Source organism: Ranitomeya imitator, chromosome 1 (genome assembly GCF_032444005.1).
Source record: "Ranitomeya imitator isolate aRanImi1 chromosome 1, aRanImi1.pri, whole genome shotgun sequence".
NCBI lineage: Eukaryota > Metazoa > Chordata > Amphibia > Anura > Dendrobatidae > Ranitomeya > Ranitomeya imitator.
In genome coordinates this window covers 72383904-72407851 of record NC_091282.1, presented here as the reverse complement: position 1 = coordinate 72407851, position 23948 = coordinate 72383904, and the positions used below count along the sequence as shown (strand labels likewise).

Here is a 23948-nt window from a genome sequence, read left to right as displayed (position 1 = left end):
GCAGTCACGTGATTCTGCATTCATGCAGAGTTTGACACTGGTAGGTGACCCAAAAATAAGGGTCGTGGCCAAAGCTCTGCCCACCCGCGACATCATCCCCATGGCCGGTTGATTTTCTTCTACTTTGGTCAGCACGGTGGGACGAGGTTTAGACCGATGACACCATTTGTCCTAACCCTAATGGTTGAGAAAGCAAAAATGATTGAAAAGATTTTTTTTTTTTATATCCATAAAATTACCTGTCTCAAAAGAGAGAAAAACAGATGGATGATTAACGGATCCATTTTAATAGACTTCAATGTAAAAAGAAAAATTGGATCCAGCAGAGATCAGTTATTTAGAAAGTTGTCTGCACTTTTTTATCAATGAATTGCTGCTGAATCCGTTCTAACAGATCACTCCTGGACGTGTGAACGCATCCTTCGACAAATGTTCGGCAGTAGATATTTCTGCGACTCCCCATACATTAGATGAAGGCTCATGTGTCCTCTATGAGAGCAGCGTTCCCAGACCCCCTGGCGGCTCATCTCCTTGGAAAACAAAAGGATTTGTGGCTGGAAGCCCCAATACCCGTTATCAGCCGAATATAGTCTGATTACTGGAACCTTAAAGCGTTTCCTCTTCTTCCATCTTCAGGAGTGCACCGCTACTTCTCTTCCTCACTGCCGGGAGCGGTGCGCTCTTCATTATTGACAGTTCGGACTAGTGGCATGGTCACTCTCCAGCTTTGCCATTGTAGCATGGGATAGTGCTGGCACAATGAAGCTGGCCAGATCCGGTGATCTAGGGAGCTATGGAGCTGCGCTTTTTACAAAGTTTGCCTAAGAATCCGGTCACCTGCAGTGGTGGCTGGTAAACTATTGAATAAAAAATATCTTCATTCTTGAGAATTTTTAATAAAAAGTAAATTGCAAAGTTGCACATTTATACAAACCCTGTCCGATTGTACCCCTTTCATAAGCTGAGACATCCCCTTAAAATCAGGATACACATAATTCATTCCATGCATTAGGAAGGATCCTGAGAATACAAGTGCACACGTGGTCAAAATTGTTGGGACCCCTCGTTTAATGATAGAAAAACCCACAATGGTCACAGAAATAACATGAATCTGGCAAATGTAATAATAAATAAAAAATCTATGAAAATGAACAAATGAAAGTCAGACATTGCTTTTCAGCCATGCTGCCACAGAATGTAAAAAAATAAAACTCATGAAATAGGCCTGGACAGAAATGATGGCACCCCTGAAAATAATGGGAGAAAAGGGACATGTTAAATCACGGTGTGTCCACTAACTATCATCACAGGTGTCTACAATCCTGGAATCAGTGAATGGCCTGTATATAGGGCTACAGATCCTCACTGTGCTGTGTGGTGACATGGTGTGTATCACACTGAACATGGACCAGAGGAAGCGAAGGAAAGAGTTGTCTCAGGAGATTAGAAAGAAAATTATAGCCAAACATGTTAAACGTAAAAGTTATAAGACCATCTCCAAGCAGCTTGATGTTCCTGTGAATACAGTGGCACATATTATTCAGAAATGTAAGATCCATGGGACTGTAGCCAACCTCCCTGGACGTGGTCGCAGGAGGAAAATTGATGACAAATCAAAGAGACGGATAATACGAATGGTAACAAAAGAGCCCAGAAAAACTTCTAAACAGATTGAGGCTATGTGCACACGTTGCAGATTATTTGCGGTTTTCTAGCGTTTTTGCGCTATAAAAACGCTATAAAACCGCAAATAATTTGCATACATTAAGCATCCTATCATTTTTAATGAAATCCGCAATATCTGTGCACATGATGTGCGTTTTTCCACATGAAAAACGCATTGCGGAAAAATAATGAACCTGCTCATTAATTTTGCGTTTTTTTTCGCGGTTTTCCCACTGTCTAATGCATTGGGAAATGTCCGGAAAAAAACGCGTCAAAAACGCACAAAAAAAACGCATGCGGATTTCATGCGGAAATCTGCCAGAAATGTCTGGATTTTCACAGGAATTTTCTGCATGAATTCCTGAACGTGTGCACATAGCCTAAAAGGTGAACTTCAAGCTCAAGGAACATCAGTGTCAGATCGCACCATCCGTCATTGTCTGAGCCAAAGTGGACTTCATGGGAGACGACCAAGGAGGACACCATTGCTAAAAAAAAAAAATCATAAAAAAGCCAGACTGGAATTTGAAAAAAAATACATGTTGACAAGCCACAAAGCTTTTGGGAGAATATCCTATGGACAGATGAGACAAAATGGAACTTTTTGGCAAGGCACATCAGCTTTGTGTTCATAGATGGAAAATGAAGCATATCAAGAAAAAACACTGTCCCTACTGTGAAACATGGAGGAGGCTCTGTTATGTTCTGGGGCTGCTTTGCTGCATCTGGTACAGGGTATCTAGAATTTGTGCAGGGTACAATGAAATCACATTACTATCAAGGGATTCTAGAGAGAAATGTGCTGCCCAGAGTGAGAAAGCTTGGTCTCAGTCACAGGTCATGGGTCTTGCAACAGGATAGTGGCCCAAAACACACAACTAAAAACACCCAAGAATGGCTAAGAGGAAAACATTGGACTATTCTGAAGTGGCCTTCTATGAGCCCTGACCTTAATCCTATTGAGCATCTTTGGAAAGAGCTGAAACATGGCGTCTTGGAAAGGCAATCTTCAAACAAGAGACAACTGGTGCAGTTTGCTCTTGAGGAGTGGCCAAAATACCTGTGGAGAGGTGCAGAAGCCTCATTGACAGTTACAGGAATTGTTAGATTGTAGTGATTACCTCAAAAGGTTGTGCAACAAAATATTAAGTTAAGGGAACCATCAATTCTGTCCAGGCCTATTTCATGAGTTTTATTTTATTTTTTGAAATTCTGTGGAAGCATGGTTGAAAAGCAATGTCTGACTTTCAACTTTCATTTGTTCATTGTCATAATTTTTTTTATTTATTATTCCTTTTGTCAGATTCAAGTTATTCCTGTGACCATTGTGGGTTTTTCTGTCATTAAACGAGGTGTGCCAACAATTTTGATCACGTGTGTATCTTCCCATTGTAGTGCAATATTGGAGGGGATCACTGGCCATTAGGTCTCCAATCTGTGATAACGAAGGATAATCAGGAGGTGGAATAATGGGAACTTGGGGAAGACATGACACTGAGGTTCTCTGTGTGCAAATTGGAGGGAAGGGGCAGAATCTCAGATCATAAGGTGACACTCTGTGTCTGCAGGTTGGTGGTGACAGCGCACAGCCCCATAAAGGGGGCAAAGATGGCCTCTGGTTCAGGATGAAGGGGCGACCGCGGACTGAATCCCTGGGAGAGACGTGGTCAAAATTGTTGGTTTTTGGTAATTTTTAAAAGTTGCAATTGATTAATCTGTTGCAATAAATACCTGGAATCACTAAACTCCTCCAATAAAGTGGAAGAAAGAAAAAGAGGCGATCACATATTAAATAGAATAATGAAAACGCAAAAAATACACCAAAAAATGGGCCAAAGACCAAAATGAATCAGGACCTGACAAGCCAAAAAGGATTCCAAACGTTTTAAGCCCTAAATACATTGCATTGAAGTAAAAGAGAAAAAAAAAACACCTTTAACCTGCACTACAAGTCTCAGCACATTTTCCGTGCTGTAACCGTCCACGACCTGTGAAAACCACAGCAAGCTAAATCCTACTGAGCATGCGCCCGCAGGCTGCAATACTACCTACAACCAGTAGATGTCGATAGGCGGCGCTTCGGTTAGTTCTTACTAGGCACAAGTGCAAACTAAATGCTACTGAGCATGCGCCATAAGACTGCAATCTTACCTCCGGCCAGTAGATGTCGATAGGCGGCGCTTCTATTAGCTCTTCTCTGTGTGGTTGCGGCCTCCTCTCTGTGGTAGCGTTGCCGTGGTGACGCTGTCCTGCTCTTCCGGGTCCTCCTGACCTCAGAATCAATGTGAGGAGTCTGAGGACGGAGCGCGGCAGCTGCAGGTGCCAGGTACAGCGGAGAGCGCCCACTGTCCGCCATTATTACTAATGACCACGGTTATGTCTCACTGCATTCTATTATTCCGCGCACTGTTAACCCCTGCAGCCCTGTGCACAGCCGGGGAGGACACAGATTGGGTCTTGTGGGTTATTACAGGCCAGTGCTGCACCCAGTGTCTGTGATCGGGCAGGATTCACATGCTGTGTTTTGTACCCTTTGGTGCGTCTTTGGAGTTTGTAGTAAAGATGAATTAATATCCCTTTTTTTTAAAATTAACCTGGGGGGAGGAATCGGAGAGAGAGATCTGGAGAATGCATGAAAAACCGGATTCGGAACGGTCAGACACGGCCATTACACGGTACACAGCAGCGGCACATGTATAAGATTATCTCGGCACAGGAACATTTTATTTAACACATCCAATTGTGGAAATTATTATTATTCCAAGATCTATTGATTAAAATCAACTTTTAAATTAATTTTGTTCGTGGGGAAAATCCCTTTAGAGGATTGCTCCGACCTTCATAGATGGATATTTTCTGATTGCGCGTCAAAAATCAAGCCGTTTTGCAATTTACCGCTTATTAAAATGTGCAGCCGTTCGAGATATTAAGTTTTCTTTTGTTTACAGCTAGTTGCCCAGGAGACCGACCACTGCCGCTATCTAGCTGGTTAGCACCGTTTTGAAGTTGGTCAGATTAGGAAGTAGCAGTGTGCTGTAGCAAAATGAGTGCTTACAAGCCAAATGGAAAAGAGCATGTAAGCGCTGTGTGTTCGGCTGCCTGGCAGCGGGGGTCGGCCTCCAAGGCAGCGAGCTGTAAACAAACAAAAAAAGGACTAATGTCTCAAAAACGGCTCAATATTGTAATAAGTGGTGAATTGCAAAAGTGCTTGTATTTACACTCACTATCTGACAATATACATCTATGGAGATGTGAAATAAGCCTTTAAGCAGCCTATTTTCAGATCGCCCCCCAAACCCCCCCCCCCCCCCACACCCACAAACACCCACCAATCAGCTCTGTCAACTGTGTAGTGGTCGTGCCTGGGTACTGCAGATCCAATTGCTAGGAGTGGATCTGCAGTAACTATCTGCTGCCACTTCACAGTTTTATGGAGCTGTGTGTGTGTGCGGTTAAGCTCCACAACCACTAATATCAGGCTGCGACCAGCAGTGAAAACAGCCGATTGGTGGTGGTTCTGGTTGTCAGATCCTAGCCCATCTGATATTTGCACAAAAAACTCTGCCGTCTACGTCACATAGGAGACGCTGAGACTCTGCCGTCTACGTCACATAGGAGACGCTGAGACTCTGCCGTCTACGTCACATAGGAGACGCTGAGACTCTGCCGTCTACGTCACATAGGAGACGCTGAGACTCTGCCGTCTACGTCACATAGGAGACGCTGAGACTCTGCCGTCTACGTCACATAGGAGACGCTGAGACTCTGCCGTCTACGTCACATAGGAGACGCTGAGACTCTGCCGTCTACGTCACATAGGAGACGCTGAGACTCTGCCGTCTACGTCACATAGGAGACGCTGAGACTCTGCCGTCTACGTCACATAGGAGACGCTGAGACTCTGCCGTCTACGTCACATAGGAGACGCTGAGACTCTGCCGTCTACGTCACATAGGAGACGCTGAGACTCTGCCGTCTACGTCACATAGGAGACGCTGAGACTCTGCCGTCTACGTCACATAGGAGACGCTGAGACTCTGCCGTCTACGTCACATAGGAGACGCTGAGACTCTGCCGTCTACGTCACATAGGAGACGCTGAGACTCTGCCGTCTACGTCACATAGGAGACGCTGAGACTCTGCCGTCTACGTCACATAGGAGACGCTGAGACTCTGCCGTCTACGTCACATAGGAGACGCTGAGACTCTGCCGTCTACGTCACATAGGAGACGCTGAGACTCTGCCGTCTACGTCACATAGGAGACGCTGAGACTCTGCCGTCTACGTCTCATAGGAGACGCTGAGACTCTGCCGTCTACGTCACATAGGCAGGAGCACAGATCTGGGTACTACAGATATCGGCAACAGGGTCTGCCAATTACAGCTGGTGCTGTGTGTCAGACTGATATTTATCAGTATCATTTGCCTGGAGAGCCCCTTTAAGGAATTGCTATGTAGACACTTTGTGAACACATGCTCGTATACTATATGAATAAGAACCCCTGTGTTTATGCGGTCGCTAATTGTTATATGTCTCTTGTTTAGATCTTGCAGGATGAAGAGGGCGCCGCTGCTTCTCCTCCTGGCCTGGCTCTCGCTCTCCTTCTACTCGGGCATTTGGCTTTTCATGAGCGGATTCCTTCTGATGAGAATTGAGCTTAATAACCAGAGTCAATGCTCCTTGCCGCCGTCTCCTGCTCTCCACCCCCACGCCGGCCCCTGTTGGTTCCCGCAGAGATTTGATAAGGCCGTTATAGTCATTATCGATGCTCTCAAATACGACTTTGCCCGATACAACCCAGCAAACGCCATCCCGAAGCCATATGAGAACAAGCTGGGAGTGATCCACCAGCTCACTGCTTCACAACCGCAGCATGCCAGGCTTTACCCTTTTCGGGCAGACCCTCCGACCACCACCATGCAGAGGATTAAAGGATTCACCACTGGTTCACTGCCGACGTTTGTGGATGTGGGTAGCAACTTTGCCAGTTATGCCATTCAGGAGGACAACTTGATCCATCAGATGGTACAAAACGGTGCGTGTTGTCACTGGGATATTTTCATTCATAATTCTGCTCTGGTCCTGAGAGCTGAATATGGGCCATAGACAGTATATTACGGTAATATTACGATGGACATAGCACTTAAATGGGCTGTACACTCTTTGATATAAATGACTGAACCTTAAAATAGGTTGGTGGTGGTCTAAAGTCTGTGACCCCACCGATCAGCGGTGATCAGCTCTGTACACTCTTTAGAGTTGTATCTTTTTTGTTCTGGAGATTAGTGGATGGTTGTTGCTCCCTGATCCCTCTGTTTTTTAGGTTCTGGCATGTCTTTCCATTTACCCTCCAATTACCATTGTAAGATGTAATATATTCTGGAAAGGTATGACTATGCCGTCACTGAGCTACTGTCCTTGACTTACAGGGAAGAGAGTGGTGTTCATGGGGGACGACACCTGGGACGGGCTGTTCCCCAGAAAGTTCTACAAGTCTTATTTCTTCCCATCCTTCAATGTAAAGGATCTGCATACTGTGGATGACGGGATCTTACGGCATCTGTACCCAACCGGTGAGTGACATTATATGAATATTTTAGCTTTTAGGGTCGGACATTTTCATTTTTCGTGATCAGATCATGGAAGGTGGAGGTCAGTTGCTCTCCTGTAGATATGGTAAAAAAAAAGTGTTTTCCGTTTTACCTTCTTCTATTCTCCCATCGTCTTTATGTTTTTGTTCTGCAATGGTTGTATTATAGTCAATAGATTTGGTCTGAGGAAAACATTTCAAGGGGAAATGCCCCCAAAAATCTTGTGATATATTATTGAGGTATATAAGAAGAACTCATCATCAGATCCCATGAGTTAGGCTTTGATAATATTAATACACGTAAAAACGTACAAAATCACCAGTATCACCAGCCTGAATGAGTCCCACTGATCGTTGGAGCAGAGAAGTAGGTCCTTTGGTTCTTCCCCAACCACAGCCATGAGGAGCTGAGTGCAACGTTAAAATCACATTTTACATTTAAACACCCCTAGGGGCTATGAGGATTGAGTAGTCAGCATTGGTCTTCATAGTTTAGGAGCTATCTGTAATCTGAAATGCTGCTGTGTATTAGGATAAAGCATAATTTAAGTCGCTGAGGACAGAGGTGCACAGGAAACTAGTCGGACAGGCTTTTTGTAAGCAGATTCTTTACTGCCAAGAGAGCAGGTTTTGCATGCAGAAAACATAGCAATAATGCCCCATGTGAACATAGCCTTACATGGCACCTTAGAGATAATCTGTCGGTCCATGTAGCCCACTCGCCTTCTGAATCCTCCACAACAATAACCTGTGTGTGGAGCTGTTCTTCGCTCTATAATGGAGGACGTCTTCTCTAAACCAGACACCTTGTGATTTGTCTGAACAGTGGATGAAGGAGACTGGGATGTAGTCATCGCCCATTTTCTTGGTGTTGATCATTGCGGGCACAAGCATGGTCCGGACCACCCAGAGACTGCCAAGAAACTGATGCAGATGAATCAAGTCATCACGTGAGCACAACTGTTTTTTATGCTGCTTGTGTTACATTTTAATGAATCTGCTATTTGAGATATTCTAAGACTTTCTCCAGACCCCAGGATCCAATGTTTGGGTCCATCACCGACAATAAATGTTGCAGATGTTCTGAATATCTGGTAACAGAAGTTGTGGTCTTGTTCCACAGGTCACTCATCGAGCATCTGGATGACAGGACGCTGCTGGTGGTGGCCGGAGACCATGGGATGACAGACACCGGAGACCACGGAGGAGACAGTGAGCAGGAAGTGACAGCAGCGCTCTTCTTGTACAGCAAGGCCCCTCTGTTTGGTGACCAGCTACACAGGGTATTACTTTAGGGCAGGGTTAACACTACATGTAGCAGATAATGAGTAATATCACCCCATCGGGAGAGAACGTGCGAACAGTACTTTTATTTCTCAGGACCCTGCAGCAGTTCCTCAAGTGAACCTGGTGCCGAGCCTGTCGCTGCTTCTCGGTCTTCCCATTCCGTACAGTAACTTGGGAGCTGTTATTGACGACCTCTTTGGGTTCCCTGAAGATAAGTTATCAAAGACCAGCGCTTACTACCTCAATGCCCAGCAGGTACGTTTATACTCTGTGTATATTCCTATAGTGTCTGCTGCCCATGTTTGCCTGCATTTCTCTACCCTTTTATTATAGTAATGCTTAAATGCCATAACTAAGACTAAATCCTGAAAGAAATATTATGGAAAGCAAAAAAGCATTCAAGACTACAACAAGATATTCTAGCCTTAGACCAGCTGGCATAGTATGCCCTGACGGCCGCAGATACTACATTCACACCTTGTGCAGCGTGTGCTTTTATCTCACCCTTCAGTGAGCCCTTCTGTAGACTCTCTTATGGGCTTGGCAGCAGGGCTGTGGAGTCAGAGTCGGAGCTCATTTTGGTGGAGTCGGTGTCATGGAAATTGAGGAGTCGGAGGTTTGGTTTACCGACTCCACAGCCCTGGTATCAAGGAGTCAGAGTCGTGGAGTCGGAGTCAGTGTCATAGAAATTGTGGAGTCGGAGGTTTGGCTTACTGACTCCGCAGCCCTGGTATCAAGGAGTCAGAGTTGTGGAGTCGGTGTCATGGAAATTGAGGAGTCGGAGGTTTGGCTTACCGACTCCGCAGCCCTGGTATCAAGGAGTCAGAGTTGTGGAGTCGGTGTCATGGAAATTGAGGAGTCGGAGGTTTGGTTTACAGACTCCACAGCCCTGGTATCAGGGAGTCAGATTCGTGGAGTCGGAGTCAGTGTCATAGAAATTGTGGAGTTGGAGGTTTGGCTTACCGTCTCCACAGCCCTGGTATCAGGGAGTCAGAGTCGTGGAGTCGGTGTCATGGAAATTGAGGAGTCATAGGTTTGGTTTACCGACGCCACAGCCCTGGTATTATGGAGTCAGAGTCGTGGAGTCGGAGGTTTGGTTACCGACTCCACAGCCCTGCTTGGCAAATACCGAAAGTGTTGAGGGGGGCTACATCTGATAATGCACTTTAAGCCTGGTCAGGTTAAAGTCTTAGCGTTTTGCTCTCTTCATTAATGCACCTGCTGACAAGCGGCTTTACTGGTCACAAATTCATTTATAGCCAGAATACCCCATTCTGACTGCTCTCTGGGGCTTGTATTTTCCTTCTGATGGCTACTTGTTGAGAATCTGTTTCCTACATCCGCCGTTTTCTTTCTCTCTTAGGTGGCTCGCTACTTGGACTCCTATTCTCGAGTTGCGGGGGACCTGCCCGCTGAGAAGTTGCGCGCTTTGGCGGATCTGTTTTCCTCCTTGACAGCAGAATATGAGCAGCTTCTGTCACAGTGGGATCAGCTGCCTGAGGAAGAGATGGACGCTCATCTGCAGAAGACTATACTCGGGCTCCAGGACTACCTGACCCAAGTCAGGAGTGTCTGCATGGAGTCGTGGGCTCGCTTCCACCCTGTACAGATGCTCGTGGGCTGCGTCATCCTGCTGGCCTCCTGTTTCCTCTGTTACATTATCGCAGAGGCTGGGGCAGCTGTCGCTTTGCCTTACAAGTGTCTTCTAGGATATCCTTTTCTCTCTTCTTTAATGGTTACTGCCGTGCTGGGCCTGGCTACATGGATGTCCCTGGTGGCTCTTGATCTAGTAACTCTTTGTGCCGCAGCCACTGTGGTTTCCCAGATCAGTTTTTACTTCAGCTTTCAGAGAAGGAAGTGTTCACAGATGCGATGGAGGACGCGTCCGTTTTATCTCCTGCTGTCCGGCCCTTGTGTGGTGCTTTTTTTCCGCTGCTGTTCCTTGTTTTCAGACAGTTACGTGGTGGCGGAAGGGTACGTGGCACCTTTCCTTCTCACGTCTCTGCTCTCGGTGACCGTGGTGAAGCTACATTGGGATGGCAAACTAGCGCTGCCAACGTTTACCCCTCTAGGGAGCGAGTCTTGGAAAGCTTCCCTGACCCCGGCTTACAGGAAGGATGGCACAAGACTTATGTGGTTACTGGCAGCACTGGGAATTATTGTTCGTCTGTCTGGACTTTTCCATAATTGCCGGGAGGAGACTCCAGACTGTCAGCCGTCCTCCTTCCTGTCCCCCCTCTCCAGCGTTCAGGACCCTCAGATGAAGAACTTCTGCTACGTTTTCTGTGTCGTGTGTCTTGGCTTCATGGTCTTCCTCATCAGAAAGTGGCTGCAACATTATGGAAACCTGAACAGCTCCTCTCCCCTGGTGCTGTTTGTCCGCTGGGGCCTTTCTCTTATCGTTCTAGGAATTGCTTGCTACTGGGCCCTGAACGCAGGGACAGAGGATAGTCTCGCCAAGCTGCGGGAGCTCACACAGCTCGCTCTGGTGGCCTGTCCCAGAGCTATCTACGCCATGGCCGGCCTGGGCCTCCTCCTGGCTTTGTGGAGCCCTATGACAGTCTATGTGAAGAGCAAGGCCTCTGATGATGACCACACAGTAACCACTTACCGCGGAGCTCCTGGCTCTGCAGCTGAACTGCAGCACGTAATCCCCCAGATCTACAGGAAAATGCAGCGCACGCTGAAGAGCCGCCTCCAGCACGGGCGCGAAGGCGAGGAGAGGAAGAGTGGAGCGGCGGTTGAGGCCTATGGTCTGGGCAGTGTGTACTCCGCCAGCATGGTGATCACCCTGTCTATCCTGACTCTGCTCCTGATATTGCTGCACAGCGAGAGGCTGACCCCGGCCTTCCTGCTGCTCTTATTGGAGGCCTTCGTTATCTTGCACATCCACGGACATGTCGCCAATCTTTACAGTGACGGCGTTGGTAAGTAATCATAGAGTTCAGCATTGTGGCTACTGGATTTGCTGAATTTAAAGGGATTGTCCAGCTTAAAACAGTTCTCTTTTTAAATGTGATTATTAACACAAGCGCTCCCACTATCTGTAAGGAACGGGGCATGACCGGCTATCTCATTTCCGTAGCCGAGACAGCCCTCTTCTCCTTTATGTCCCATTGATTAGAAGAGAAGGGGTGTCCTAGCTCTGGAAATGCGCAGTCAGTCCCCTTTCCCTCTAATTGCTTTTTAGGTGCTGACACAGTGTCTTATCTCCTGTAATTAAACCTTTCACTTGTCCTTCACTCTCTCCAGCGTTCCTTTTGTCACCATTTGAAGGGGGCTGGCTCATTCCAATAGCTAAGCCAGCCCACTTCTCTGTAGCATCTGATGAAGAAAGAAAACTACCAAGATTAACATATATTGAACCCATAAAATACATAACGTTTATTAAATTACTACCTGAAACACACAATTGCAAAATACATGAGAGATGTGTCTATACAATGGGATTATCAGACCCCAATAAACTCCCGAGAGGTAGGAAACCAAAATTCCAAGTTGTCCCTATTATACCCTTATTTGCACCTGACGCTGATACATTGGGACATCTTTGGAAATGTATGAGTAAGTTGTTTATCTTGCTATAATAATCATATTTAAAGACACTATTTCTTGATCTGGACCACCACTTTAAACTGTATTTTCATATATTACATAGACATAACGTTGGGATATGTTTCTACCAGGGAGTTAACCAATATGGTGACCATTACCGCTCATGTGGGCAGAATAACGGTTTTTTTTTTGCGCACATCTGGCCAATTTTAGATTATAGGGATGTTCGGTGTCTTTTCCGGGTGCAGTTCCAGACATATTCACTGAGCGTACAATGAATGTAGCCTGAAATGAGGACATTTGGATTGAGATATGCACTTTTTGGGGTCTGATCTGGGATGCAGGGGTCTACGTCCTTCCTGTCCTCATAGCTGCCATCTCCTAGGCTTTGGCTTGCTGATTGCCCGGTATCACAGCTTACGGAATATGTCATTGATTGGATTTTTTCTGCTATTTTCCTCCTGCAGAATTGTTTAGTGTCCCCTGGTACGCTGTGCTGGCGTGGTCCCTGGCCTCCTGCCAGAACTTCTACTCCACCGGTCACCAGCCAGTCTTCCCTGCCATCCACTGGAACTCGGCTTTTGTGGGAACTCAGGACGGACACACGAATAATATCGTCCCGGCCCTGATGGTGGCAGCGAACACCTTCTCCGCCAACATCCTGTTCTCAGGTAGCCGTCCATCCTGCAGACATTGGATTTCTGCTGCGCCTCGGTGCGGATCGTAAGGATCACATCGGGAACATGCCTGTATTAACCGTTTTCATTGAACTCTATTTCTCTCTCCTGAGGAAGCCGGATCATGTCTGTTACTACTTTGGCCATTTCTGTGTGAAGCCCCCTCTGCCCGAAGAAAGAAAGGTAAAAAGGAGAGCCGAGAGGGGGAGACTGAAGATGATGATATGCCCATGATGGAGATGAGGCTTCGGGAGGACCCAGACAGGTTCTCTGGAGCTCTGCTGCAGCTTGGGAGCAAGTATCTCTTCATCCAGGGAGTGCAGGTACCGGATTCCCGGGGTTACATGTCACGGCACATATTAAAGAAAACCTTCAGATCCATGTATTATCAGAACACAACCCAAATAAATCAGGTGCCCTTGTCCGGCATGTATCCTGCCTCTCTGCACACACCATTATATGTATACTGTTAGCGCATAAAATGCCGCTGTCGTCCTCTGATAACGGCCTTTTAAAGCACACCAGCATGTAGGAATTGTTTTTATGGCGTACATCTTATGGTAAAAATGACCGGGCATCATGATTCTCCTCAACGATGACCGTGACAGGTAAGGCTTCTATATGCAGTAGATAACACGGGCTCCACCATTCACTAAAGGCGATATCAAAGCTCACCTCCTCCTCCTTCCTTCCCAATGATTTTTGCTCTGATGAATAACAGCTTTTTTTTGCTTACTTCCAATTCAGTTCAGTAGCGCTTGTGTCAGTCAATTGCAGCTAATGCCATCCACAATTCATATATTCAATGATTGCGCTTACAGAGGCTGCTGGAGTCTTATTTTTTATATTTAGTGATGGGGGGAAAAAAATCAGGAATGTTTATAAAGAAAAATAATGAAATCCTTTTGAGCTGTGATATCGCCTATTGTGAATGGTGGATCCCGTGTTATCTACTGTATATAGAAGCCCTACCTGTCACTGTGATCCTGCCTGTGATGATAACGAGACTGCTGAAAAGGCTTCTGTACAGAACAGGAAGTGCGAGTCCAGTATTAGTCCTAGTGGCCAGTGTGAAAATTGCAAGCGTTCCGAATTTGTATTTTGAACCATCGCTATTGATAGGAAAGCTAAAAAGATGCATCAAACGTTTGTAAAAAAAAAAAAAAGATGCATTTAACATAAAAACCTGTTCTAAACAAAAGGTAATTTTCTGATGACACATTGCCTTTAATTCTAACGTGACGTGTGTCTGTGACTTCCCAGCTGCTGTCCTGCGTCTGTGCTGCCATGATTCTCCGTCGCCATCTAATGGTCTGGAAAGTATTTGCACCAAAGTAAGTGCGACATGAGACTTTTATAATTATCTACTGTTATATAATATAATTAAAGGCAATCTGTCAGCAGGTTTTTCTACGTAATCTGAGAGCAGCATAATGTAGGGGCAGATACCCCGATTCCAGCTATATATCTTTTACTGCTGGAGTGTCAAACTGCATTCCTAGAGGGCTGCAAACAGGTCATGTTTTCAGGATTTCCTTGTATTGCACAGGTGATAACTTAATCACCTGCAGAGAGAATGATTCCAGCACCTTGTGCAATGCTAAGGAAATCTTGAAAACACGCATGGTTTGAGGCCCTCGAGGAATGCAGTTTGACACCCCTGCTTTACTGGGCTGCTTGGCGCAGTTTTGATAGAATCCGTGTTTTCTCTTCTGCAGATCTAGCAGAGCTCAGAATGCTGAGCTCTGTATAACCCCGCCCACACCCCTGATTGGGCAGCTTCCTGTGTACACTGTCAGCAAGCTGCCAATCGGTGGTGGTTACACAGATGAGCTGGACTGGCCTGCCCGAGACACCTAATCCTATAGTGATAATCTCCTGCTGATAAAATACTTATTGTATTGAAACTACAGCAAGTGGCGCATCCCTGGCTTTCACCCTCTACATTATGCTCCTTTCAGATTAAATGGCAGAGTCCCTTTAAAGACTTTACATATAACTGGTTTTCTTTTTCATAAGGACAAAAATATATTAAAATGAATTCTAATGACTAATCTTATTTTTGCCAAGATTTCAGCAGACTGTACGCAGTGTGATGGTGCTGAGTAATAGTCTGCAATGTATTTGTCTACTGTAGCTTTATTGGGACACCAAAAATGTGGGCAGAGTATTGGTACATGCTAATGGATCAAGTCCTCCAGAGCTGCATTCACAATTCTGCCTGCTGCTGATTGGAATCCATACCGCACAAACCACTTAGAAAGCCGGTAATGGGAGGCAGGCAGAATGCGGCGGAGCTTAGGTGACCACTAGACGCGGGACAGCCGCCCTCGTCACATCTTTTTCTGTCTCCCCCAGGTTCCTGTTTGAAGGTTTGGGCTTTGTGGTCAGCAGCCTCTTCCTCCTCTTCGGAATCGCTCTGGTCTTAAGGGTTGACTGTGCGGTCAGTAACTGGTTCAAGAACCTGATTGTGCAGCAGGACAGGTAGCGCTGGAGAAGATGGAGGCGGTTGCAGTTTGGACAGAGACTAGAATTCACTCAGTGCCTGGAGGACGCTTGTGCCCGCACACCCCAGGATGTCGACTGCTTTGGCATCGGGGGTCCGGACGGAGTTGCACTACTAATAACTTTTGTTTTTAGACATCATATCCAGACATCAGTATGGAGGTGCTGCATTCTGCACAATGGTTACAGGGAACCTCGCCATGGCCCCAGCATCCTGTGTAACAGTGCAACCAATGTGACCTAAGCCTATAAAGAACTCACTGAACAGTACAGGTAGGAGGGATTATCCTGGAGGTGCGTGCTGCCTCGACTGGATGGAAAAATATTGCCAAGGATTTTACAATTTGAGGATTATAAAAAAAAAAAAAAAAAAGTTTGTCTTTGATAATTTAACTTTGACCCTGAGTCCAAACAGGGTATATTCTGTATATATGGTACAGCTGCTAGCCAAACTAAGGGCATTTAAATCTCTGAGATCGGACCGCAATGCTCGGACGGGCCGGTGGCTCTCCCGCCCTAAGCGCGACAGCTGCTTATATTTCTATGCATGCGTCCCGCTCCGGTCAGAAGAGCCGCTGGCCCGTCCGAGCATTGCGTTCTGATTCCTACCGCCGTCTGAGTGCGCCATAATATTTGTGTTATTCAGTGCAGCAGCGAAGATCGGCGTGAAACAAACACCTGGTGACGCTCGTCTTCCATACAATCTGATTGGAACAATCCAGTCATCCAACCCTTATGGCAGCTCTTTAGCAGAAGTCGGACTCGAAACCAAAAAAACAACACAAATTGCCAAACTAAGTACCACAAATATGCACTTTATTAATGTTATTGACAACCTGGCTTATAATGGAGCACAGTGTGTTTTTATTCGTTTTTTTATTTGCTCACGTCACAAGTTGACTGATTTCTTTTTAATCGTCATTTTTACTCCATCCTCTCCACTAGTATACACTGTCCCCACACACCACCAACATAGTCTTAACTTTTTCTTTTTGTCAATCCACTCTCCGCTGCATTTTTTTTCTGTGAAGAATATGTGTCCACTGTGCGTTGAAATCACGATAAAACTGCTTTTTTTGTGTTGGTTTTTTATTATACTTCTTGGGAAACTTGAAAAAAAAATGTATGAAAAGACCCCAATTGCATTTTTAAGGGGTTATCCACCAATTGGAACAATCCCTTCTTTAAGGAAACATAACAACTGATCCATGCTGTGCCCGATCCATGGGCAGCATATGTTTGTCATACAGCCGGCATGCTGCTCGGGGGCTCGGGCAGCAAGATTCACAGCCGTCAGGTTCCTTTTTTTTTTTTTTTTAACTCAAATAAATTTTTATTAAGAATAACAAGGCAATTAACATGTTTCATTTACATTTTCAATATAGAGTATTTCCTCCCCCCCTCCCCCTTCAAACAACCCCCTTAGATCCCAAAGCCCCCCGCCCCCACCCCACAAGGCAGCTCATCTTGTTAATTACTACCATCATTAAAACGATAGAATATCTAATCCCTCAACCATTCGTATAAGCCACACTTCACATTACTATCCCATAGCAATCCATGGAGACCACATTTTATTGAACGTTTCAGTTTTCCCTTTCTTCTTATAAATCCCTTTTTCTAGTGTCAGGCCCTGTTTCACATACTGGAGGAACTCTCCTCTTGACGGCGGCTCTTCCCTAATCCAGTTTCTAGCTATCACCTTCCTAGCCATGTATAACAATCTGGCTATAGCTATCTTTAGGTGTTTATCCACTCCAATCTCATCCACGCATCCCAACAAACAGACAACTGGATCCCTTGGCACCGTGCATCCATACGCACCTTCCATACGACTCAAAACTACCACCCAGAAGGCAGCCAACCTCGGACATGTCCACATCATATGGAAAATGTCTGCATCCGTAGACTTACACCTCGGACATTCAGAGTCATTACGCAATCCTGCCTTATATAGCACCATCGGAGACCTGTAAACTCTGTGTATCACATAGAGCTGTGACAGTCTATACGGTTCACTCAGCGACAGTCTTGGGATCCATTCCAACACCGACTCCCAAGTCTCGTTATCTATTGGGCCCAAATCCCTTTCCCATTTAGCTCTCGCCATTATTGGAAACCCCAATAGGAAAGTGCGCAACAGATCCCTGTACAGCGTGGATATGACCCCTCCAGTCGTCCCGTCATTACACACATACTCCAGTACTATATCCCTTTGAATCCTAATACCTCCGTTCCTACTCTGAGCTCCAAAGGCATGCCTCATCCGCAAATATTGATACTCCCCTGCAGTCCCAAGGCCAAATTCCGCCTGCAATTGGGAAATGATTTCAGTTCACCTTGTTCAATTATTTGGTACCCATACTGAATCCCTTTGCCCAACCACTCTATCAGTACCCCTAATGCCTCAAATTCTTTCAGATTGTTATTATGCCATATCGGCGAGTATCTAGTCAAGTCCGTGATCCCACGTATGTGCCTCAATCTACTCCACAGCTTGCGTATCAACAGCAAAGTCAGATATAGCTTCCCCAAACTCTCCAAGGATCCATCCTCCAAACATTGTACCACTGGCCTTCTTTTTGTCACCACCTCCATCAACCGCTGTACCGCTCCAGATGACCCTTCATGCGCCCAGCCCCTTAGATGCTGACTCTGGGCTGCAAGAAAGTACAACTCAGGGTTAGGCAATGCCAGACCCCCATCATCCTTGGGTCGCTGAAGTGTCTCCAGTTTGATACGCGGATGCTGCCTCCCCCAAATCAAATTCCTAAACAGAGAGTTGATCTGTCTAAATTTCCCACGTGGTATCCAAACCGGCGCATTGTGAAGAATATACAGTATTTTCGGCATCAGAATCATTTTGATAAGATTCACCCTACCTACCACAGACAAATGCAGCTTAAGCCAAGCATCCGCTTTTGCCTTGAGGGCACCCAAGATTGGAGTCAGATTCTCATGTATATAATCAGTTACCGGCATAGATACCCATATTCCCAGGTACTTAAATTTACTCGTCACCTCCAGCCACCTTAAACAAGATAGACTTACTCCAATTTATCCTAAGCCCAGACACTGATCCAAATCGTTCAATAATCCCAATGGCTCCCTCCAAGGATGCAACTGGATCAGCCAGAAACAACAAAATATCATCCGCATACAACGCCACCCTTTCTTCAATCACCCCATATTTAAATCCCGTCATCTCATCAGATCGTCGAAGCGTAGCGGCCAGCGGTTCCACTGCTAGAGCAAACAAAAGGGGGGAGAGCGGACATCCCTGCCTCGTCCCTCTAGCCAATTGTATGGTCCGTGACAACTCCCCGTTTACCCTAACCCTGGCCATCGGCATCGAGTACATTAATTGAATCCATGATATGAACTGCGGTCCAAACCCCATTCTTCGCAACACCTGCCAGAGATATCCCCACTCCACACTATCGAACGCCTTGTGAGCGTCTAAAGATGCAATAACTCTCTGGCCACAGTTATCAGCTCTGAGTTGCAAGTTCACATACAGCCTTCGCAAGTTGATCGCAGTTGACCTATCAGATTGATCTGAGTGTATCAGGCCAGAAATAACACTTGTCAACCTCATCGCCAACACCTTAGCCAGGAGTTTAACGTCGATAGTAAGTAAAGAAATTGGTCGGTATGAGTCCGGCTGTGTCAGGTCCTTCCCCTCCTTTGGAATTACCACTATTGTGGCCTCCCTCATAGATGCCGGCAGCCTTCCGCCATTCCTAGCCTCCTCCAAGACCACCTTCAATTTAGGGATCAACACTTCCCCCAAGTTTTTATAAATTTCGGCAGGAAATCCGTCTACGCCAGGCGCCTTCCCATTAGCCATCGACTGCAATGCCCGTCCCAGTTCCTCCTCCGTAATGGGAGCCTCCAAATCCTCCCTATCCCTGTCACTCAGCCTCGGGAGCTCCAACTCCTCAAGGAACGCCACCGTGTCCTCCATTGACCCATCTACCCGAGAGGAGTATAAGTCTGCGTAAAAATCTGCAAAAGTCTCCAAAATCTCTGAAGTCTCCGAAACAGTAACACCACTCCCAGTCACCAGAGAGTGAACAAAGGAAGTATTTCTCTGGGCAGATGCCACCAGCGACATCAAATGACCCACTGATTCACCCTCCTGATAATAGGCCAGATTCATGAATTCCCTCTTCCTTTCAGCCTTACTCAGCAAGACCGCCTCTAGCTGGTTTTGAGCCGCTTTTAACCTCCTCCCAGCCTCCAGAGTACCCATTATTACCATCTCATCTTCAGCCACCCTCAGCCCATCTATCGCCAGCCTCTCTGCCTCTCTCGATTTCCGCTTACACCTGCTAATATCCCTAAACAGCCCTCTCAAGTACGCCTTCATGGCTTCCCACACAGTAAGCACGTCTACACTTCCCTCATTTATCTCAAAATATTCCACCAATTCCTTCTTAATCTTCTCCAAGTCTATGCTGTGTAGCCAATTAGGGTGAATTTTCCACTCCCTTCTGCTCCCGTTCCGTGTCCCCACTGGTCGAAATTCCACTTCAACTGGACTATGGTCTGAGAGAGCCCTAGGCAAATATCTCACCTCCCCTACCATCGTATCTAGTAATCGGTTACCCAGTGCCAGATCAATCCTAGACAGCGTACCATGAGCTGGTGAGTAGCATGAATACGCCCTTTCCCCGACATGCCTAACTCTCCATAAATCAACCATGCCCACTTCCCCGACATAAGTCCCAAACGTAGTGATATGTCCCGCCGTCCTATTCTGGGGGTTTTTGTTCTTATCCCAAAGTCATCACATATATTATTAAGGTCGCCGATAATTAGTAATAGTAACGGTCCCCAGCGCTCTACCCTCTCCAGCACCTCTCTTATCTTCTTGCTTGAGTATGGGGGCGGAATATACATTGCCACTATACACATCAATACTCCATTCATTTTACATTTCACCACCACATACTGACCATCCACATCTTCCTTTACCGCTACCTCCTCATACTGCACCCCAGTAGGAATCAACACAGACACCCCCCTAGAGTACGTCGAGAAAGTAGAGTGATACGCCCTCTGTATCCAGCGCCTATTCAATACGTTCACCCTCTCCCGCACTAAATGTGTTTCCAGCAGACATATCATTGAGACCTTCTGTTCTCGGACATACTGTAGACTTGCCGCTCGCCGTGTTTTATCCGCCAGACCTCTCACATTCCAACTCAATATTTTAATACAATCTCCCCCCCCCTGTGGCTCATCATTTCTCATAGTATCCAATTTCCCAAGTATGAGCTGCCCCACCCCTCCCACCCCCCCTGCCCCCTCCCAACTTACCCCCCTAACCCCCCCAGTGTAACGCATTCTTCCTCTCAGCAAGAGTGGGGCTCCACTGCGAACACTCTCCCTCACTTAACCCTCTCCATTCGCGTCCCACTGCCACACTAAACATAATTTCCCCTAACTTTAACTTTATTATAACTTAACATTGCACTTCTATGACATATAAGAAAAATAGTAAACCAATTTACAGTACCCTCCATAGCCCTCCTCCCCCACATTTAGTAGACAGTACTGTCCCCTCCGGCCAGTCCTCAACATGGCCTAGCAGAACCCTCAGCAGTTGCTCAACTTTTTTAACCGACGCTAACAAGCGCAAAACTCTCCGCCAGCAACAGAGAAACCAATTTCCAGCTAGATCTCGTCGACATGTCAGTCTCCCACTCCTTTCAACTTTTTCTCACTGGTGTCAAGCCACTGGGTAGCGTCCTCCGGTGTCAGGAAGAAATGTGTCTTATTAAAAGCCACCAGTCTCAGCTTGGCAGGAAACATCACTGAGTACTGCACTCCCAGCTCCCTCAGTCGCCGCTTGACTCCAGTAAACTTCATCCGCTGCTTCTGAACTGCAGCGGAATAATCCGGATAAATGGCAATTTTCTGACCTCCATCCGTCAGATCCTCCATCTCTCTAGCCTTCCTGAGAATAATGTCTCTGTCCCTGTAGTTCAGTATTTTAGCAAGCATGGTACGGGGATTCGCTCCTGGGGCAGGGGGCTGCGGCGGGACCCTATGAGCACGTTCAACAGCAAAGACTTTTGTCAGCACTGTGCTCCCAATCTTCTCCAGCAGCCAGTTTTCAACAAACTCAGTGGGATTTCTCCCCTCAGTCTTTTCAGGCAGCCCCACTATACGTATATTATTTCTTCTGGATCTATTTTCCAGATCCTCATTTTTGGCAGCGAGCTCGGCTATTGCTTGGGCGAACTTCTTCTCAGCTTTTTGTAGCTTAACTATGTGATCTTCTGCCGTGCTCACCCTCTCCTCCACCACTCCTATACGTTTGTCCATTTTCTGCAGAGCTGCATTAATCTGTGCCGTGTCCCCTTTAACTTCCTGCATCTGCTGGGCTAGGGAATTCAGGGATTGCTGACACGAGGAGATCAGGGTGATTACATCCCTAAGGGTCGGCTCCTCTCCCTGCGGTATGCCTCCAGGTCCCCCACTAGCCCCAGCCATGCTGCCTCTCTCCTTCCCCCTCTGTACCTCATGCTGCTCGGCTGCGCTTGCTCCCACCATCTCCTGATCAGCTCCAGCTCCGGATCCTGCCTCTGCCTCCTCAGCAGCCTCCACTCTGGCATACTGCTGCAGCTTTGCGGCCACCTCCATTCGCCGCTGACATGCGGCTTTCTCCTTCTCGGCGTCCTCCCTTACATCGGCTCCTGCATCGCCGGTGCCAGCGTCTTTTTGCCGCCTCCTGGTCATCGCCGCCGACTCCGGACACGCCGTTCCTCACCGCTGCCCTCTCCGGACCTTCAGCCAGCCGGAGGATTGTAAGTATCCCCGCAAGTCGGGGTTAAAACAGGATTTTTTGTCCTTCTGGCAGCGGGAGCGCTCTTCCCTGCGTCTGCTCACATGGCCAGCTAGGACACGCCCCCGTCAGGTTCCTTTTAAATGGAGCAGTACGTAAGCGCTGCAGCCTATCATAGGCAAGTGCCCTAAGGCTTCTTTCACACTTCCGTCAGTACGGGGTCGTCACAAAGCGTCGGCGCAACGTACCAACGGACATTGGTGATTTTCTGCACAACGTGGGCAGCGGACGCAGTGTTTCAACGCATCTGCTGCCCATAGTAAACTCCAAGGGAGGAGGGGGCGGAGTTCCAGCTGCGCATGCGCAGTTTAAAATGCAGGACACAACTTCGAAAAAACGTTCCCTTGAACGTTTTTTCGCTACGACGGTCCGCCAAATACCGACGCATCCAGTGCACGACAGACGCGACGTGTGGCCATATGTCGCGATCAGTCGCTAATACAAGTCTATGGGGAAAAAACGCATCCTGCGGGCACATTTGCAGGATCATTTGTGACGGATCTAAAAAGACGGAAGTGTGAAAGTAGCCTAAGTGGTCTGATGAAAAGTGGCAAAAAATGTAAAATAATATATATGCTTAAATCATTGTCATTTTTGTAGAAATGTAAGTAGCAAAACGTGGAGCGTTAACACGCGCACTCATATAAAATAACTTATTCCATAAGGTGAACATCGGGACGGAAAAAAAGGTGAAGCTTCAGAATTGCTGTTTTTTTTCCCCTCTAAAAACCGGAGAAAAAAAAATTCTCAAAACATCGTATGCACCCCAAAATGGTATAAAAATCGACAAAAAACAAGCTGTGACACAGCTCCATCATCGAGACATACCGTAGTTATACATTTTTTATTTTTTTTGCAAAGTTCTCCATTTCTTTTAACTCATTATAGTGTGTTTTAATATATATTAAAAAATATTGTAATTGTAGTGATCTGGAGAATTGTGTTGCCAGGTCAAAATGAAAACCTTAAAAAAAGTGGATTATGGTGGAATGAATGGTGTAGTCGGGCATGGTGCACATGCGCGGTCCTGAGCGTCGCACTCCTACTGGGCCTCTGACTGTAGGGCTGCATTGACACAGGTCATGTGCTTGGCGTCGGGCGCGGCATCGCACGGGCACCCAGGTGTGCTGGTCTTATTAGCGGGCACACATGCGGCAGTATAGGGCATAGCAGCGCTTTCCTGCCGAGATGGCGACACCCCAAGGTGAACAAAAAGCACGAGAGCAATTGCCATCACAGCAGAGAACATCTGGGTATGTATTTCCCCCCAGTCTGCATTATTTAGCTTCACACTTTCTGCCTTTTTTGCCTCCTGCACCATCCTGATGTGTGTGCTGTGGATATTACCGCTGCAGTCACTGATGATGTACTATTTGTCGTACGAGCTGTCTCCTCTCCTGCTGCCAATGCAATTCTCATACTGTGAAATCTGTTTTAATCCTGTTTGTCAAAGAAGTTAATAAAGCATAAACTTTTTTTTTTTACTTTGTGTTTTGTGGTTGTGGTGCCAATTGTTTTCTTTGCTAGTGCCAGCCAGATCTCTTTATATGTCCACATAGAAGGACCACCCAACATTAGCCCCATGCCACATGGCAGATCTGTATGTAGGCAGGTATCGTACATGTTCTAATTTATTTAAAAAAAATGATGAAAAAATACTAAGGTCGAGCAGAGACGTAGCTAGGGGTTGGGCTTAGTGTGGGGGTCCCTAACCAGGTGACCATGTTTACAGCTATGGTGCCGCACAGTATGGGCTCGTACACACAACCATATTTCCATTCTGAGTGCGATCCGACACTGATTGCACTCAG

The 23948-nt window shown here is 46.6% G+C and overlaps 1 protein-coding gene across 1 annotated transcript; it reads left to right on the top strand.

The window, feature by feature from the left end:
* The first annotated feature begins 3893 nt into the window (after positions 1 to 3893).
* On the top strand, positions 3894 to 15636 carry PIGO (phosphatidylinositol glycan anchor biosynthesis class O). The gene is made up of 11 exons (XM_069747933.1): positions 3894 to 3991; positions 6212 to 6702; positions 7097 to 7240; positions 8084 to 8207; positions 8381 to 8540; positions 8638 to 8799; positions 9908 to 11471; positions 12567 to 12770; positions 12894 to 13099; positions 14040 to 14110; positions 15135 to 15636. Exons 2-11 carry the CDS (start codon positions 6222 to 6224, stop codon positions 15262 to 15264), a joined length of 3246 nt encoding a protein of 1081 aa, XP_069604034.1. The 5' UTR covers positions 3894 to 3991; positions 6212 to 6221; the 3' UTR covers positions 15265 to 15636.
* Positions 15637 to 23948: the final 8312 nt, after the last annotated feature.

Coding starts and splice junctions, on each gene's coding strand:
- PIGO (XM_069747933.1), top strand. CDS start 6,222: ATGAAGAGGGCGCCGCTGCTTCTCCTCCTGGCCTGGCTCTCGCTCTCC. Junction 7,241..8,083: donor ACGGCATCTGTACCCAACCG/GTGAGTGACATT, acceptor TTGTCTGAACAG/TGGATGAAGGAGACTGGGAT. Junction 12,771..12,893: donor CGCCAACATCCTGTTCTCAG/GTAGCCGTCCAT, acceptor CTCCTGAGGAAG/CCGGATCATGTCTGTTACTA.